The sequence below is a fragment of the Vulpes lagopus genome, chromosome 18, assembly GCF_018345385.1.
Source record: "Vulpes lagopus strain Blue_001 chromosome 18, ASM1834538v1, whole genome shotgun sequence".
NCBI classification, from domain to species: domain Eukaryota; kingdom Metazoa; phylum Chordata; class Mammalia; order Carnivora; family Canidae; genus Vulpes; species Vulpes lagopus.
Genome location: NC_054841.1, coordinates 23,350,275 through 23,368,252, shown reverse-complemented (window position 1 = coordinate 23,368,252; position 17,978 = coordinate 23,350,275). Strand labels below are relative to the sequence as shown.

The following is a 17,978-nucleotide window of genomic DNA, read 5'->3' as shown; positions in this document are numbered from 1 at the left end:
AGGACGTGTTTTCTCATTTTTTCAGACCAGAATGGAACTGGGATCCTCCTTAAGAGAGGGCCCCTCCTGACAGCTCTGTCAGCTGAGGCAGTGGCATCTGCCCTCCAGAAACTTCACCAAGACCTATGGAAGACTCAGCAGGCCCGGGTATGATGCTGTGCTCTCCTTCCTTGAACTCTTCACTCCCTGGCAGAGGACTCATGAAGCAGTTTGAGCTGTTTTATTCCCAAAATGAAGTTGGGATGAGTTCCACCCCAACACTCTCTACCTGGGCAAGCATGAGCATGGCATTTGGTTTCCTGGACCTGGGTTTCACTAGCCAACTGAGGCAAACCATGCCTGCCTTGGGGTTGTGAGGAGGGTAGGGAGGGAGGGATCTGAGTGGGCTCTGAACTAGAAAAGCCTGGAGAAATGAGGGATATTGTTATGTATCATTTTCCCTTTAGCTCTGATTTATCTATTCTTGGTGCCAGTACCTCCAAGAAAAACCCGACAAAACTGGGGACCACTAAGATTTGAGGTTGCCATTTATATATTGAACTAAATGTCCCATAAATTCCACCTCTCAGTGAACCAATCATTCAATAAAAATTGAATGCCACCTATATGCCAGCCTTATGGGCTGATGGTATGGGAAGGAGAAAGACCAGGTTTCCACCATTGAGAAGGCTGAGGAAGGAAACTGAATTCTAAAATAAGCAGAACTGATAGAATTAATCGGATCAATAACAGATGTAAATAGTGATAATAGGAGGAAGGGACAATTCATTCTTACTTGGGGAGGGTCACAGGGAAGGAAGAAGTGACCTTTGAGCTGAGCTTTGAAGTTGGAATTTGGGGGGAGAACTGACCCTGAGCTCAGCAGGGTCAGACAAGGATTCTAGGCTCCAGTCAGTTGGAGCAGAGCCTGTCATCACTCCAGAGAGCCATCTAGGAATAGATCCACAGGGCAGACCCCACAGAGGCTGAAGGGGAGGAGGGGGGTGCTTGGGTCCAGAGCTGGGATAGTTTTGTGGAAGATGAGGAGCTTAACCTCACCCTACCTTTCCCAGGATGATCTGCGGGAGCAGGCCCTGAAGCTGGAACAGCGTCTCACTGATACAGAGGCCGAGAAGAGTCAGGTCTGCACAGAATTGCAGGATTTGCAGAGACAACTCTCCCAGAACCAGGAAGGTGAGAAGCTCAAGGCAGGCAGGGAGGTTTGGAGCGAAGACAGAGGAGATGCCGAAGTCCAGAAGGGGCAGCTGCTCTTCACTGCTCGCTCACAACTGTGAGAAGCTACTTAGAGACCTCTCCAAAGGGGTGATGACTATTTTTCTGTTTCGAGGGCCATTCTGGAAGGAGGGAGACAGAGGGGGACAGAGTGGCTGAAGTGAGGGAAGTTCCTGGCTAAGCTTCTACTTTCTCTGTCCATAGACTTAAAAACTAGCTACCTAGGGCCAGGACTGTGAGAAGGTTATAAAATTCTGTCTTTTGTCATTTATCCACGATAACTTTTGTCATCTCCAACTATGTCGTCAAAATTATTAACCTTTGACAGCACAAGGATTATGGGTTTGTTTGGGAGATAGCAAAGTGTGAGGATCTAAGGAGAATGTCCCCCTACCACAGCCAAGTGTATGGGTGGTGACTACTTGGAAAAAAAAAAGAGAGGGAGGGTCTTGGGGGCCAAGGCTCCATTGTAGAAGAGAAGAGGACAGCTTGGGGAGGGAGTCTGGGCCTTGAAAATATCCCAGAGGGCTCCCTGAGAGCTGGGTTCTGGTGCATTTTTCAGAAATGAGGGGGCAGCCAATAGAGTGACACCAGTCCCTAGGAACCTCTGCAAATCATAGAACTGGAAACTAGAAAGGACCTCCAATGTCCTCTAGTTCACCCCTGCCTGGAACTCAGGGTTGGCGATCTCTACGTGATCAGGGTGAGGCAGTGTTGGGAGGATAGTCAGGCAAGTGCTGGCACTGGGCAGCAGACACAGTTGCGAGTGCGGATGCTGCAAGGAGCCTCGACAACCAGGAACAGCTGGCAGATGGGTGACAGGTCTGCGAAATGATGTAATTCTCCTTCTTAGCCTTCTTCCCCTTTGATTCTGTTCCTCACCATCCTTCTGCCTCTATATCCCTCTTTTCCTCCACCCTCAACTCTGGGCCCTGCTCTACCACCTTCTCTTCCCAAAGAGAAATCCAAGTGGGAAGGAAAACAGAACTCCCTGGAATCTGAGCTGACTGAACTGCATGGAACTGTGGCATCATTACAGAGTCGTCTACGGCAAGCAGAGCTGCAGGGACTAGAGGCCCAGGTGAGATGGCCCTGATCTGGGGGAGGGGATTTCTTCAGGAGGACCTCTCAGGGGCCAGGCTCCAGACCACCTCAGCTTATGGTCATAACCCATCCATATGTGTCATGTCCAACGTCCTTCAGCAAAAGTCTGTTTCCCTGGCTATTTCCCTGTCCCTGAGGCCCGTTAGGAAGGCCCTGGTGAGTTTTTCTGAACTGAGGTAGAAATTTTTGTCCCTTGTCCCGAAAGACCAGAATCTGGGATGGCTCGTTTGTATCAGGCTTTCTTCTCTGGGCCTAGCAGAGCCCTGGAATGTTGTAGGGATGATTTCTTATGGTATCAGCTTACGTGGAATGCACCAGTTCTTTTTGTTACTCCTTGACAGGGCAGGCTGTGCCACAGAGTAAGGAAACGGAGGGCCTGAGCTGGGGTGACAGTATCAAGGAAGCGTAGCCTAAGGCGGTTTTTGCATCTTGTTTCCCAGAATGAGCGAGAGCTACTGCAGGCAGCCAAGGAGAGCCTGACAGCCCAGGTGGAACGTTTGCAGGCATCTGTGGCAGAAGCCAGGGCTCAGGCCGGTGCCACCAGGGCTCTGGAGGAGGACTTGAGAACTGCTCGCTCAGCCCTGAAACTCAAGAGTGAGGAAGCAGAGACCGAGCGTGAGCGGGCCCAGGCTCTGCAGGAGCAGGGCGAGCTGAAGGTGGCCCAAGGGAAGGCTCTACAGGAGAATTTAGCTATCCTGGCTCAGACTCTATCCGAAAGAGAAGGGGAGGTGGAGGCTTTGCGGGGAAGTATTCAGGAACTGGAAAAACAACAGGAGATGCAAAAGGCTACTTTGGAAGCTCTGTCTCTGGACCTGAAGAAGAAGAGTGAAGAGGTAGATGTGCAACAAGAACAGATCCAGGAGCTGGAGAAGTGCAGGTCCCTTTTAGAAGATCTGCCTCTGGCCATGCAGGAACAAGAGCAGAGGCTGGTTGCACAGAGGGAGCAAATCCAAGAGCTCGAGAAGGATCGAGAGACCCAGAGGAACATCTTGGAGCATCAGCTTCTCGAACTTGAGAAGAAGGCCCAAATGATAGAGTCCCAGAAAGGAGAGATTCAGGACCTGAAGAAGCAGCTGGTTACTCTGGAATGCCTGGCTCTGGAACGAGAGGAAAACCATCACAAGATGGAGTGCCAACAGAAGGCAATCGAGGAGCTGGAGGGCCAGAGGGAAATGCAGAGAGTAGCTCTGACCCACCTCACACTGGACCTGGAAGAAAAGAGCCAGGAGCTGCAGGCCCAGAGCAGTCAGATCGACAAGCTCGAGAGCCATAGCACCCTTCTGGCGCGAGAGCTCCAGGACAAGGACCAGGAGCTGAAGTCCCAGCGAGAACAGATCGAGGAGCTGCAGAGGCAGAAGGAGCGTCTGGCTCAGGACCTAGAGAGGAGGGACCAGGACGTGGTGCTCCAGAGGGAAAGGATTCGGGTCCTAGAAGACCAGAGGACGCTGCAGACCAAGATCCTGGAGGAGGACCTGGGACAGATCAAGCTGTCCTTGAGAGAGCGAGGCCGGGAGCTGGCTTCCCAGAGGCCACCGATGCAGGAGCGGGCAGAGGAAGGGAAGGGCCAGAGTAAAGCCCAGCGCGGGAGCCTGGAGCACCTGAAGCTGATCCTGCGTGACAAGGAGAGGGAGGTAGAATGCCAGCAGGAACGCATCCAGGAACTGAAGGAGTATAAGGATCAGCTGGAGCAGCAGCTCCAGGGCCTACACAGGAAGGCAGGGGAGACTGGCCTCCTCCTGACTCAGCGAGAGCAGGAGATAGTGGTCTTGCAGCGGCATCTGCAGGAAGCCGCAGAACAGGGGGAGCTGAAAGAGCGGTCACTTCAGGGTCACCTGGAAGAGGCCCAGAGAGCCCTGGCCCAGAGGGAACAGGAGCTCGAGGCCCTGCAGCACCAACAGCAGCAGGCCCTGGGGCAGGAGGAGACTAGGAAGGAAGAGGCAAGCACCCTACAGAGGGCTCTGGAGCAGGCCCACACGGCACTGAAAGAGCGCCAGGGAGAGCTTGAGGACCACAAGGAGCATGTGCGAAGGCTCCAGGAGGAGCTGGCCATGGAGGGACGGCGTGTGCAGGCCCTGGAGGAGGTGGTGGGTGACCTAAGGGCTGAGTCTCGGGAGCAGGAGGAGGCTTTGCTGGCCCTCCAGCAACAGGGTGCTGAGCGGGCACAGGAGCATGAGGCGGAGGTCGGGGGCCTGCGGGCCAGCCTGCTGCAGGCAGAGACTGCACTCAAGGAACGGGACCTGGAGCTGGAGGCCCTGCGAGCCGATGGCCGGGCCTCCCAGCTTCGGGAGGAGGCAGCCCGGGACTGGGCCCAAGCTCTGCAGGAGGCCCTAAGCAAGGCCCAGGCTGCCGTGCAGGAGAAAGAGCAGCGGCTGCTGAGTCAAGCAGAGTTGAGCCGCAGCCTGGAGACCAGCACCGCCACTTTACAGGCTGCCCTGGACTCCTGCCAGGCACAAGCCCGGCAGCTGGAGGAGGCTCTGAGGAGGCGAGAGGGCGAGATCCAGGACCGGGACCTCCGGCACCAGGAGGCCGTGCAGCAGCTCCAGCGGGCACTTGCCCAGAGAGATGAAGAATTGAGCCATCAGAAGAGACAGGGGCAGCTGCTAGAGCAGTCTCTGGCCCGGAGGGCCCGAGAAGATGCCATCCAAGGGAAGCCAGGTCCGGAGCAGGAGAGAGAAGAGGAAGAGATGAGGGGCCTTCGAGAAAGCCTAAGGGAGTTGCAGCTGACTCTAGCCCAAAAGGAAGAGGAGATCCTGGGGCTGAGGGAGGCCCAGCAAAGGAAGAATCTGGAGGACTCACTGCACAGCCACACAGCGCCCCCAGAGCCCTCTACAGACTTTGCCACCTTAGGATCCAGGCTGCAGCAGGAGCTGGAGCGACTGCAGACAGCGCTGAGGCTAACTGAGGCCAGGGAGATTGAGTGGAGGGAGAAGGCCCAGGACTTGGCGCTGTCCCTGGCCCAGAGCAAGGCTAGCGTCAGCAGTTTGCAGGAGGCAGCCATGTTCCTACAGGCCTCTGTTCTGGAGCGGGACTTGGAACAGCAGAGGCTGCAGGTGAGTCACCCCATGAATCATAACAGCAGGGAGGGTGCAGAGCCCAGTTTGGCTGAGCTCAGGGGCTGCCCACCACCCTGGGCTTGTGGCACCTCAGGGTGTGAGAGAGTGGAGATAAGTGGAATCCAGGGTACTGTGCTAGTCTGGGGGGATATGGAGAAAGTAAGACAGCCACGGTTCCTGTCCTCATAGAGCTTCTAGTCAAGCAGATAAACAATTAGAATGCACTGTCAGGTTCTAATTAGATCCTCATTAGGGAAGATCAGTGTGCTCTTGAGCATGCAGAGGGCACTCAGCCAGCCGTTCCTAGTGGAAAATCCTGAAAGGCTTCCCAATAAAAGCAGGCTTTAAAATTAGATGAGAAGGGAACAGTAAGGAATTAGCCAAGCACAGGTACGGGAGGAGCTTACTGGGGAAGAGGAAAAAGGAAGGAGAATGTGTAATGTCTGCATAGGGACTTCGGGCTGCCTGGGACACAGAGGGGCAGTTAGCAACAGAAGACAAGGCAGCAGGGTGCCATCATCGTTGAGGGCTTCTAAGTTGTGTCAAGGACCTGGCTGACCAGTGGGACCTGGATGAAGCATTTGGGGCAGTGGAGGAGGGTGACACAATCCAATGTTTAGTCCAGAAAATCACTCAGGCTACTCTGTGAAGCAACAGTGGATCTGGAGAACAAGGAGGCAGTCATTGAAGTCCCGGGACAGATGGTCACCTAAGACAGTAGGGGTGGATGGTGACACAGGGTGGGTATAGAAGCTCACAGGACTTCTGGCAGTTGACTGGCTAAGAGATGGGGAAGTAAAAAAAGGGCAGAAGAAAACCAAACCCTCAGGTTTCTGCTCAAAGGCAGGTTTCAGAAATGCTATGGAAGGCAGCAAGGTGAGGTGCCTGTGGGATGTGTAGGGGATGACGTCCAGTGGGCAGGACTGTAAAGTGACCTGAAGTTGAAGGATGATGCTAGGGATAGAGACTTGGGGTCCACACCAGTTAGGGATAAGTGTACTCCTCTAGGTGGAATATTGAGTGAGAAGGGAAGTGGGCCTTAAGGTGTAGCATTCAACCTCAAGGTCAGGGGCCATGTCTTAGTCCCCTGGGCACCCCAGCACTGAGCATAAGGCCTGCACGGAGTAGGCAGTCAGGAAAGTGAGGTTGGCTATTGGTCATAGAGAGCCATTGTCTCTTTTGCCAAGAGGAACCCAGTCCAATTTTCCCAGGAAATTGACTCTACATTGTGGGGCCTTGACCAGGGCTGAGCCCCAGAGAACCCCCTTTGTTATCTCATTTTTTTTTTAAGATTTTATTTATTCATGAAGAGACAGAGGCAGAGACATAGGCAGAGGGAGAAGCAGGCTCCATGCAGGAAGCCCGATGTGGGACTTGATCCTGGGACTCCGGGATCATGCCCTGAGCCTCAGGCAAACGCTCAAGGTGTCCCCCCTTCGTTATCTCAGACACAGCCATGCAGGGACTTACCTTCTGGAAGCGATATGCAGAGAAGGGGATCCATTGTGAACTTTGGAGTCAAGTTCCTGAGTTTGTAACACAGTCCTACAGCTTATGGGCTGTGTGACCCTAGATAAGTGCCTTTACTTCTCTGACTCTTGGTTTTCTCTTCAATAAAATAGGGAATGACAGTACTAGCCCCAAGGGTCATCTTGAGTATAAAATGAGATAATACATATAAAATGCATAGGAAGGAAGCATTCAATAAGTAGAATTCCTTTCCTATTTCTAGGCTCATTCTTATAGGCACAGAGAAAGTAAGGTATATCACTGGGCAGGAGGATTACTGAGCAGTACTGTAGGCCAGGTCAGAGTCCCCCTGCACTCCTCACCCCTCAAACACTCAAGAACATCTTTCAGATGCAGCCCTCCATCGCAATGCTGTCATTTTTTATCTTAAGCATTTTCCATGCCATGCGTTTTTATTCTTGCTTCCTTCCACAACAGCCCTGTGAAGTAGGAATTATTATCTTCAGTTTGCAGTTCAGAGAGGCCAGGTAACTTGTCCAAGGTCATATGGCCAGTTGATGGCAGAATTAGATCTAGGGAGTCTGACTCTAAAATGCAGCCTGTTTATTGCTGAGATCTTCCTGTCTCCCAGACAACTTCCACCTGTGCACACGCACTTCCTCTTACCTGTCTTCTTGACCATTAACACGTATGAGACATACGGCACCTAGAAAATATCTAGTGCTGGGGTCCCCACTTATCGATAGGGATTTAACCTCAGGGTCTTGATCTACGCTTCATAGAGCTTTTCTTTTCTTTTCTTTTCTTTTTTTTTTCTTTTCTTTTCTTTTCTTCTCTTCTCTTCTCTTCTCTTCTCTTCTCTTCTCTTCTCTTTTCTTTTCTTTTCTTTTCTTTTCTTTTCTTTTCTTTTTTTCTTTTCTTCTGTTCTCTTTTCTTTTCTTTTACCAAGTCACAGAGCCCACAAGTGGTGACATAATGCCCAACTGTGTGTGATCCCAGAGTCCATGTCTCAGTGCTCCAAGTTGTTGTTTAGCTTATGGGAGATCTCAGACGAGCCAGGTTTTAGCCCTAGCCAACTGTGCATCTTTGAATAGACCCCTCTCTGCTTCTTTGCTTTATCCACCTGTAAAATAAAGATTCTTCACTAGAATAGTTCAGAAGAGGCTCCAGGAACAATAAGACTATAATCTGATGAGAAAAGTAATCGGTTTTTATGAGGATGGAAGGCAGAGAAGGTCTGGATATGACGTTGTCAGGGGGTGATTTGCTCCACACCTTGATGTCCCAGGATGAGTTGGAGCTCACCAGACAGGCTCTGGAGAAGGAGCAGCTCCTGAGCCCTAGTTCAACCAGCAGAGCAGAACAGAGGCCCAGAGAAGAGGTAGGTGGACAGCTGGAAGAGGTGAGCTGGGGGCCTGGTGGGAACAGATGGCCAGGGGGAAGCTCCTTTCCAGGGGCTTCTTCCCCTCCTTTGGGAATTGGGTCCCTGAAGCTCAGCTCTGCCAGATTGATCCCTTTGCCCTCTATCTGATCCCCATCTGCCTAAGGGGCTGCCCAGGTGAGAGTAACAGGTCTGTCCTGCAGGTGTCAGAAGTCAAGGCTGAGCCTAGTCTTGGGCTGGAGGAGAGGCAGCTATGGGGACAAAGGCTGGAGTACCTCCAGCAAGCAGTGGCACAGCTGGAGATTGACCGGAGCAGGCTGCAGCACCACAATGTCCAGCTGCGAGCCACCTTGGAGCAGGTAATCCATTTCTCTTGTCCTCAGCTCCCTCAACTGGGGTCCAGTGGGCAGGCATCTCTACCTCCCGTGTAGCCCGCAGAGCAGAGCTGTAAGCTGTAGCCCCAGGGCCACATTCAGCCCTGCTGCCTGTTGCTGAAAAGAAATTCTCATGGGAACACTACAATAGAGGAAGTGAATAGTTGTGACAGAGATTTAATGGCCTGCAGAGTCTAGAATACTACAGAAAGCCTTCACTAAGCCTGCTCTGAAGGCCTGAGTGGCTGGCCCTACCTCTTCTGGCCCAGCAGCACATCTCTGCTCTCAGGCTGCCCTGGCCCATTGCTCTCCTCATGCTGGGAGTTTAGCTTCTCATGATTGCTGTCCTCTGCTCACACCTACACCCACAGCCACACCAGCCTCCTCTCAAACAGGCAGTCCTGCTCCAGCCCCAGAGCCAAGCCAAGTCCTGACTTCTCAGCTGAATCTTGCAGGTGGAGCGAGAGCGCAGGAAGCTGAAGAGGGAGTCCATGCGCGTGTCACGGACAGGCGGCCTGGAGGTTAAGGAAGCTGCGGCTTCGTCCCCCACACAGCAGGTGTGCCTCTTATTGACTGCGGCCTCCAGAAAGCCCAAACCTGGCCCCCAGAAACAGTCCCCTGCAGTACATAGCCCAGGCTACCCTCTGGGGGAAGACAGCCATGATGCTAGCTGACCTGGAGAGCCCCTCCTGGCTGGCTTCTACCCACCCAAGGCAGCTCAGTCTGTTCCTGACCCAGGAAAGCGGTCTATCCTCAGTAGGGATGGAGTCACAGCATGCAGCCCTACCTTCTCAGGAACTCAGGAAGGCTTCCCTGGCGTGTAACCTACCTGCTGCCAGACCAGGGCCTCAGGCTCACCCAGGAGTGGGGTTCCTTGGGCTTCTGGTCAGAATCCCTGTATATGAGTTTCAAGTGGTGCTTGCCAGACCCTGATGTGCCCAGGAGCTTGATAGCAGCTTTGTGGGCCCCTTGGCTCTCCTCCCTGGTAGTACTGAATTTATAAGATTAGAGTCCATGGTATTTCCTGGGACTAGACTCGCTTTTTGGGTAAGGAATTGGGGGAAGAAAAAAAAAAAAGGAATTGGGGGAAGACTCTCCAGACCAGCACTCTTTTAGCTGAGTTATGCCCATCAATAAACAGTGCTGCAGCCTGATCGGGAGAGACTTCTTCTGGTGGCTGAGCATCTCCCAGCTGTTTGTCCCCCTTCCTTTATGAAAGCTTCCCAAGGGCAGGCACCTCGCCTTACTTCCTTTCTGCATCCCTAGCTCACAGCCCAGGGCTGGCACAAAGCAGAGGTGAGGTATACTTCTGTAAATGAAAAGGTGACTCAAGCCAATGCCATCTGAGCCTGTTGGATATTCAGCATCATGTCTCCATGGGCATCATCCATTAGGCTGGCTTGGCCCCTTATGGACTTCCTTGCCCAAGGGCCATGGTGCCCCATGGAGTCCAGTGTGGATCCAGGCACATCTGGCCCACAGCACCTGCCTTGGCCCCCGAGATTGGGATGAGCTGCCTGAAAATGCCTACAGAACCCCCAGGGCGGGAGGGCCTATTCCGATAGAGAATGATATTTGTCCTCCATAGGATGGAAGGGGAGGACAGAAGGGCTCCTCAGATGACAAGCAGATGGCTGAGCTGCAGAAAGAGGTATGTTCTGGAAGGATCAGCTTTCTAAGCCCCCTTTCCCCTCCCTTGAAATCCGGGGACAAGGCTTTGGTTAATTGCTGTGTGCTTGACCCCTTGTGGACCTTCCAGCAGAGAGATGGGAGATAGTTCCTCAGAGAACTTCAGTCTGTATGGGAGGCAAGAAGAACCCAGTCCCAACTCAGCATCCCAGCTGTTTAGGGTAGGAGTGGGGAAGAAAGCATGCTCCAGACCCCAGACCACCAGCTTCCTACTTAGGAAGGGAAAGGAGAAGGAAGAGGGCCGGGGGGCAGACAGAAGATTCTAGGAGGACAAACAAAAGCAAACATGAGCATCCTGGTCTCCTCTGCCCTCAAATACACCCATGCAAGCAGGGCTGTCGCCAGCATACCAGGTACAGTAGTCTGGCACCAGCACCAAGATCCATACCTCATAGCTCAGTTGAAGCCACCGCATACAAGAAAGCTAGGATCAAGTGCCTTCTTGCCCCTTAGGCCTCACTTAAAATCCTGGCATTTTATTATAAGGTTTGCCCTGTCTTCCAAAGCCCAGGAGTAATAAGAACTATGAAATTTTTATTTCTGAGTCTGTTTCAGAAATTAATAGCACTACTGGCAGAGCCTGACTGTATAGCTACACTTAGCCATTCATTTGAATTCATAGGAAGCAGTCCCGAGTTGGGGCCCAGACTAGGGGGAGGCAAGGGAAGCATGTAGGGTGGAGAATTTAAGGGGATGCTCATTATCGACCTGGAGTCCCTCCTTAAATTGTACACTCCAGGAGTCTCTTGCCTCACCCTAGTCCTAGATCTCCCCTGAGCTCCCAGTAACCACCTCCTGGTAGTCTCCATGTACTCATCAGAGAAGGATTATTATTATTTTTAAAGATTTTATTTATTTATTCATGAGAGACACAGAGAAGGAGAGGCAGAGACACAGGCAGGAGAAGCAGGCTCCAGGCAGGGAGCCTGACGCGGGACTTGATCCCAGGTCTCCGGTACCACGCCCTGGGCCGTAGGTGGCACCAAGCTGTTGACCCACCCAGGCTGCCCAGAGAAACAAGTATTGATTCTCAACCTCGGCTGCACATTAGAATCACCTGAGGAGCTTTGAAAAAATACTGATGCCCAGGCCTCACCACAATCTAATTAAGTCAGAGTATTTATCAAAAGCTTCCAAAGGGGCACTGTAGAGCTTTCTGCAGGGCTTAAAATATTCTGTATCTTGATTGGGATAGTGGTTATACATGGGTATAAACATTATCAAACTCACCAAAATATACAGTTAAAATCCTGGCATTTTATTACATAAATGATCCATCAATGAAGTACATGAGTATTTTGTTGTTGCTCTTGTTCTTAAGGTCCCTATTCGAGTCTCCTGTGCAGCCAGGGTTGAGAATCACTGGAATTCCCATGATTCCCAAGGACTCTTGCCCCAAATACCATAGTGCTGATCATGAGATTTGTGTGTGGTAGTTGATTCAGGTACTCCCTCACAAGAGCCCGGGGAGTAGAGCAGGAGGGTGTGGGGCAGCTTTGGGGCACTTACCCTTTCCCTCTTGGTTTCCTGCCCCCAGGTGGCCATGCTGCGGGGCCAGCTGTCCTTGGAGCGGAAGCAGAGGCAGGACTACATTGCTCGCTCGGTGCAGACTAGCCGTGAGCTAGCGGGCCTGCACCACAGCCTCTCCCACTCACTGCTGGCCGTGGCCCAGGCCCCTGAAGCCACCGTCCTGGAGGCCGAGACCCGCAAGCTGGACGAGTCCCTGACTCAAAGTCTGACATCCCCAGGGCCAGCTTTGCTGTGCCCCAGCCCCAGCACTATCCAGGCCATCTCCAGGTAGCAGCCACAGCGAGGGCAGGATCTGGGCCAACCTGGGGATACATGAACAGATGAATGGCTGTCATGGCCCAGAGACAGGGAAGGAAACCCACAAGGCTGGAGAAGGCCCTGACTCACGTAGGCATGAGGCAAGCCACACCTGCCCGTAACCGAGAGTCACCTGCAGGAGTTTTGCTCTGGCCCAGGGGCATCTCCTGCCTCTTGTCTAGAATGTATTACCCCAGCACCTCACCTAATCTTTCTCCTCCCCTCCAACAATAAACCCCATGTCTCCACATTTGTTCTCTGCTGCTGTCTTCACTCGTGTCACTGGGCAACAGTAGCACATCAGGGCATCTGTGAAGGAAGAATTTGCTAAAGATTCCTGTCAGGTAGCATGAATTTGTCATCTGCCTACATTCTGACAGAGAAGGCTTATGACCGATGGAACAAGACAAAGCCACTATCCACAGGGAGCTGGAGTCCAGTTGACAAGAACACTTATCAATGAGTCACACAGACAGCTCTGTGTGCTGACTAGAAGTGTGTAGAAATTCTGGAGACTGAGGAAGGAAGGCATGAGCTGGCCCTTGAAGGATGGAGGAGTTGGGCGGGGTTGCTAAGCATGCTGGGAAGATCAGTCAGCCTGTGGCAAAGCATGCTGGGGCTCAGGTTGGATGCGTAGGGAGGGAAATTATAGAGGGCCCTGGAATATAGATTTGAACTCATGGATAATGAGGAACCATCATATGTTCTTGACTTAAAATAACTTCTGGGGCTTCGAAAACATTGAGTTGACCTTAGGCTAGTCGGTTTCTGGAGTTCACACACTCCATCTGGCCTCAGTCCCCTTCTGCTCTGGGTGATGCCCTTGGCGTCCCTTCCTGGGCATACCAGCTGCGACCAGCTCTGGTCCCCTGTAGTCCAACTGTGTGTCAAGCCAGTAAAGAGAATGGCCAATGGCAGAATTTGTCACTTAGGGACTGACCCTGGTGGAGGCACCCTGGACTGAACCCCATTCGCCACCTTAAAACTTATTGTTGGCAACTTTCTCGAAACCTAGAAGAACAATTTTCTTTAAAGAAGCTGGGCTTGGCCTTCCTCTGGCCCTTCAGGTGTAACCTGGAATTCCTTTTCCTAAGCCTGAGGATGGAGCTAAGGCCTGGTTAAGAATGTAGGGGTTTAAGAATAGCACCTGACTCCCGCAAACCTACTTACTCAGGGCCCAGTCCCCTTGTATTTCATCACATCACACAGAGCAGACAGGGGGCTGTTCACCACTGTGGAAGCTTTATTCCAAAAACTCATGGCTTGGGACTCAGCAACAGATGCTTAGCAAAACATCACAGTTTAGAAGTCCCCAGAACTAGGCCTGGGGCCTGAGAGATGCTAGACCCTAGTGAGGTTCCCTGTGACTCAGAAGCCTCACCTGGCCTTTTCTGTGCTGGGAGTTCTCAAAGACAAACAGGACTTGGCTCATTATATTCTGTCCCATCCTCTGATTCTCTAGCTTAGAGGAGAGTGTGGATCTTCCAGGCAGGACTGAACCTTGCCTAAGGGCATCAGGCCAGAGCTTCCTTTCCTTTTCCTCATCTCATGTCACAGCAAATCAGTGGTTAGGAAATGTCCCTGACCAGCTAGGTCTCATGGATGTACTTGAGGACAGTAAAGTTAATCACCAGAACCCTGAGGGGAAAGGTCAGAGCTGAGCACAGAGGGTTCCTTTCACAAAATCTTTCCCTTCTCTTCAACCTTCTCCTTGTCTGTTTGCTAGAGGCTGGTGCAGGCCAGAAAGTCGTGAGAGTAGTAGAGCTTAGCCAGAGTCTGGGCAATGTTCTTGTTCCTAGGGAGTGCCTGGGTCTGGTGGGTGTGGCACCCCATTCTCTCAACCAGTCTCCCTACTTTGTGTGTTAGAGCAACAATCATCAGAGCACAACTGAATTACCTTGATTCATCTGCTTCCCTGCTTGGAACTAGCAGTAGCTTGAAGGCAGAAAAGCTGCCTAGCATGAGGTAGAGAAGGAAAAACTGGTTGTACGTTAGTGAGGGGGTTGGGGAGCGTGCAATCACAGCAGAGTGACGGCAAGGTAACAACACCAAAAAGCTAAGGGCTGTCTGCTCCAGGCCTGGGGCCTCCACCAGCCACACCACCTGATAAAAGATGCCCTTTTCCACCTTGGCTCAAGACCACCACAGTCCATACTGCATATGGAGGCTTCAGCAACGCCAGCAGCACGTGGATATTCTTACCAGGTCATGGGTATTCTCAGGTGCACTATGTACAAGTAAGTTCTGTTTGTTGCCCTTGTTCCCTGAACCTAAAAATGAGGCCTGGTTTATTCTGCAGAGATAGGAAAGGAAGTCAGGAAGGCACTGAGGCTTACAGGCTGGCACTGCTCACCACCCTCACCCTCCTGCCCCCACCAGAGCACGGTGTGGTGCTCCTCAGTGGATGTCCCATGCCACAACACGATTTCACATTACCTAAGTTCCTCACTGTATATAGCACAGGACCGTCATGGTCTCAGAGTTTTGCTGTGGCCTGGGGTCAGCTGAAATAGTTCCTCCTTGGTTGGCTGGCACTGGATTTGGTCTCCTAGCATCAGGGCCTACAGAGAAGAGCACAAACCACTTACTGCTTGACCCCCATGTTCTAACACAAAGGAGGCTATTGGAACAGAGAAAGGAGTCAGGGAGGTGGTATAGCTCAGAGCCCAGGAACTCTGGAGATGGTCTCCAACTTCATAAGGAGCTTCGGGGCCCATCTGGAAGCACTGGTCAAATCAGGCAAGCCTGCTGGTGAAAGCAGGCTATGCAGATGTGGCACCGTGGTGAGCAACCTCAGAGCCTCTGGGGCTCTGGGCCAGCAGCAGAACTTCCAGATGTTCCTGTGGAAGTGGGGATATGTCGCCCACAAAAGCAACAAGGCAACCCCCAGCCAAAGACTGCATGCAGGCCTCCTCTCATCACATAAAACAGGTCCCTTTTCAGCCAGCTGGTCGTTTAATTGTTTGGTCTTAGGACACATGACACCTTCCTGTGTTATGTACCCCCACCCCCACCCCGCAATACCTCACCTGTCTCCTGACCTGCTAACCACCTGTTCGCTCCTCAGGGCAGGGGAAGGGAGCATCTGAGCCCTGTGCTAACACTAGGTCCTGAAAAGTGGAGTCAGGGTGCAGAGGTGGGGGACAGGAAGAAGCAGGGGGAGGAGGCAAAGTCAGGGAGCATGAAGAAGGAGGGTCTATCAGCATGCTACAAGCAGTAACATCCCCTGTGTGATCCTCCAGCACCATGGGGAAGGAGTACAAGCTCAGCTCTGCTTGCTACACTTAGGAAGTAGCCAAGGGAGCAAGAAGAACATGGGGTCTCAACTCGGGGCCCTGGAATTTCCTCCATCTACACCTGCTGGGACCAGGGTTTGCCTAGACCCCAGTGGAGGTGAGGCTGAGAAGGGAGACTTCCAGATAAGGTAGGGCTGTGCTCCCTGGTGCCATGGGTCCCACCTAATTGGTTTATATCAGTAGCCTGTCACAGTGTGGACATTGTGACCTCTTTCTTGGTCCTTTGTTAATCAATCCCACTAGCTCTTTATTTGCCTTCTTGAGGCCTGAAGCATGACACTGGTGGGAGGGTTTGCAGGTAAAAAGAGGAATGGGTCAGGGGTCAGAGGAGAGTTGCAGTTCTCCTCTAGAGGCTGTGCATTGTGTCCCCAACAGAGTGGCTGCTCTCTGTTCTCAGCACAGGGGCTTATGTGTGGAGGCAGGGAGGGGATGAGAATTCATACTCGATTTTGATTCTTCCTTAATTATTGCTAGTTGTTGAGGTGATGGAATCGGGGAAGGCTTTTATCCAGTGCCTGATAATCCATACATCACTCTTGTACCTCATATCTTGGTATCCTGTCATAATCTCTCCTAGATCTGAGTATTCCAGCCCCACCTGGCAGATCCAAAAGTCTAAGGCTTGTTGCTGTCCAAAATTAGTCCCACGTTCTAGCTATATGATTACCTTGCCTTCTGCCGTGGCGTTGTGGCTCAACAAATCGTGCTGGGGTGGATGTAACTCCTTTCCCTATATGGGGCCCACCTCTTGTCTGCCCATCTCCAAATGTAGTAACCTTGTGGAGAAAATGAGTTGATTGCTGTCCCTGCCCCTAATCCAGCTCTTCATTCACTTGGCAAATACTAAACCTGTGTGTCATGAAGCTTTACAATGAACACTGAAAAAGAAGACCTCTTCTCCAGGGAAGATAGAGCTTGGACATAGACAAACACTTGCAATGTCCAGAAGAGGCTCACTGGCCACTGGATGAGAAAGTGTCACAGAACATCTTGGTAGAAGAGAGGGCTGGAGAGCCCTTTCAAAGTGTTTTCACGCTGATTGGGTGTATGCACAGATTTCTAGGGTCCAGGGGGTGTGCCTGTGGTCCCAAGAACCTTGGAGCTAGCCCGTTCAAGTTAGACCTTCCTGACAAGAGAACAAGCATCAGCCACAGGTGAGCATCAAGGCGACCCACAAGCCTAAAATCCACCATAAGGCTTCACGGTCCCATGCAGAGGGAAAATGGCAGGCTGACTCAGACACCAAACACTGGGAAAAGTAGGAAGATGTGGTCACAGACTTCACCAGCACCACGCCGGCCTGGCAGCCTCCTTCACAACTCCATAGTCACTTGCTAAGCTCTACAGGGTGCACCACTGGAGGCTGAGAGGAGGGAGGGGAGAGGCAATTCTTGGTGTATCCTGTGGCCTCCCTAGAGGAGAAGAGGTTGATGCTCAGTGGGTTTCTTCATGCCAGCCCAGAATCAGGGACCCCACCACAAGTCACATTGTGAGTTCCTGCATGGAGGCTTTGTGGATAACTGCCTTCGCCTTGGCATTCAGCCCAGGGTCCAACAGACAAGGAAGGGCTTGGGAATCAAGTATAATGGGGATAGGAATAAAATAGGAAGAATATGTGCCAAGGCTGGTGTGGAGCATCTCTCTGAGATGGGAGCCATCTATTGCCAGCACAGGGTTGGTAGGCATGAGGCAGAAAGGGGAAAGAAAGAGCCTTCTGGCCCCTCTTGAGAAAAGAGTCTACAGGAAAACTTTGGGATGTGGTTAAAAGTAAATTTCTACCCAACCAAACTTTTTGTTTTGTTTTGTAGATTTTTGTTTCATTTATATAAAATGGAACCAGTGCCTGCACATGGTTACAAAATTAAGTAAAAAAGAAGAAGCAGTTTGCCATCCAGTTCTTTTCTAACCTCTCTCCAGGAGCAACTAATTTTTTAAGACTATTTTTGTAGCAGGTAACTTTTATTTCCCTAAATAATATGTTGATAGGATGTCCTAGTGGGTCCAGGATTTGGAAAACATGACGGTAGGCAGCTGTACTGTTCACACCTTTGGGGTTTTTGGACTCTGGCTCCAAGCTAGACACTCTGTAGACCCCATTGCTCTGGGGGAGGCAGGTACATGTGCTCTTGGCCATATATGGGATATTTGCATTTTGTTAGTTTGTGTGTACTTTTTGGGCAGCCAGGGAGGTAGAATGTAGTGGATATTTGTTTTATGCACCCAGCAACCAAACACCCTCATTAACTGAGGCTATTTGGTTACCTTGAAATTCTGTTTATTAAAAAAAAAAAAAAAAAAAAAGCCTCCCCCTCCCCAGTTGATGTAATAGTCTTCTCCAGTGAATTGTTTTTATTTCTGAGTATCATGATGGACTCGGGACTTTTTATATATTCCCTGTGATTCCATCATGACAATTGCTTTTTTTGATGTTCAAATCTTCCCAACTTTGAGGCCTAGATTTCCTGTGTACTTTTCCTGTCAGACCTGGAATCTTTTCGTGGGAAAGAGGTATTGAAAACCAAATCTGAGTTCCAGGACTGATCATTGCTACCAGTATGTTAGGGGTTTTTTA

The 17,978-nt window shown here is 51.4% G+C and overlaps 1 protein-coding gene across 9 annotated transcripts in view; it reads left to right on the top strand.

Annotated features, from left to right (window-relative positions):
- Positions 1-12,360, top strand: part of CEP250 (centrosomal protein 250) — a 52,792-nt gene extending 40,432 nt beyond the window's left edge. For 8 of the 9 annotated variants that reach the window (XM_041732749.1, XM_041732751.1, XM_041732752.1 and 5 more), the window contains 9 exons: positions 26-147; positions 1,053-1,173; positions 2,172-2,293; positions 2,757-5,366; positions 8,128-8,220; positions 8,424-8,579; positions 9,050-9,151; positions 10,183-10,245; positions 11,821-12,360. In XM_041732749.1, coding sequence (XP_041588683.1) covers positions 26-147; positions 1,053-1,173; positions 2,172-2,293; positions 2,757-5,366; positions 8,128-8,220; positions 8,424-8,579; positions 9,050-9,151; positions 10,183-10,245; positions 11,821-12,084 — 3,653 coding nt within the window. In that variant the 3' untranslated portion in view covers positions 12,085-12,360. Of the gene's footprint in view, positions 1-25; positions 148-1,052; positions 1,174-2,171; positions 2,294-2,756; positions 5,367-7,987; positions 8,108-8,127; positions 8,221-8,423; positions 8,580-9,049; positions 9,152-10,182; positions 10,246-11,820 lie in introns of those variants that run through there. The other variant, XM_041732755.1, reaches the window with a different exon arrangement.
- The last annotated feature ends 5,618 nt before the right edge of the window (positions 12,361-17,978 follow it).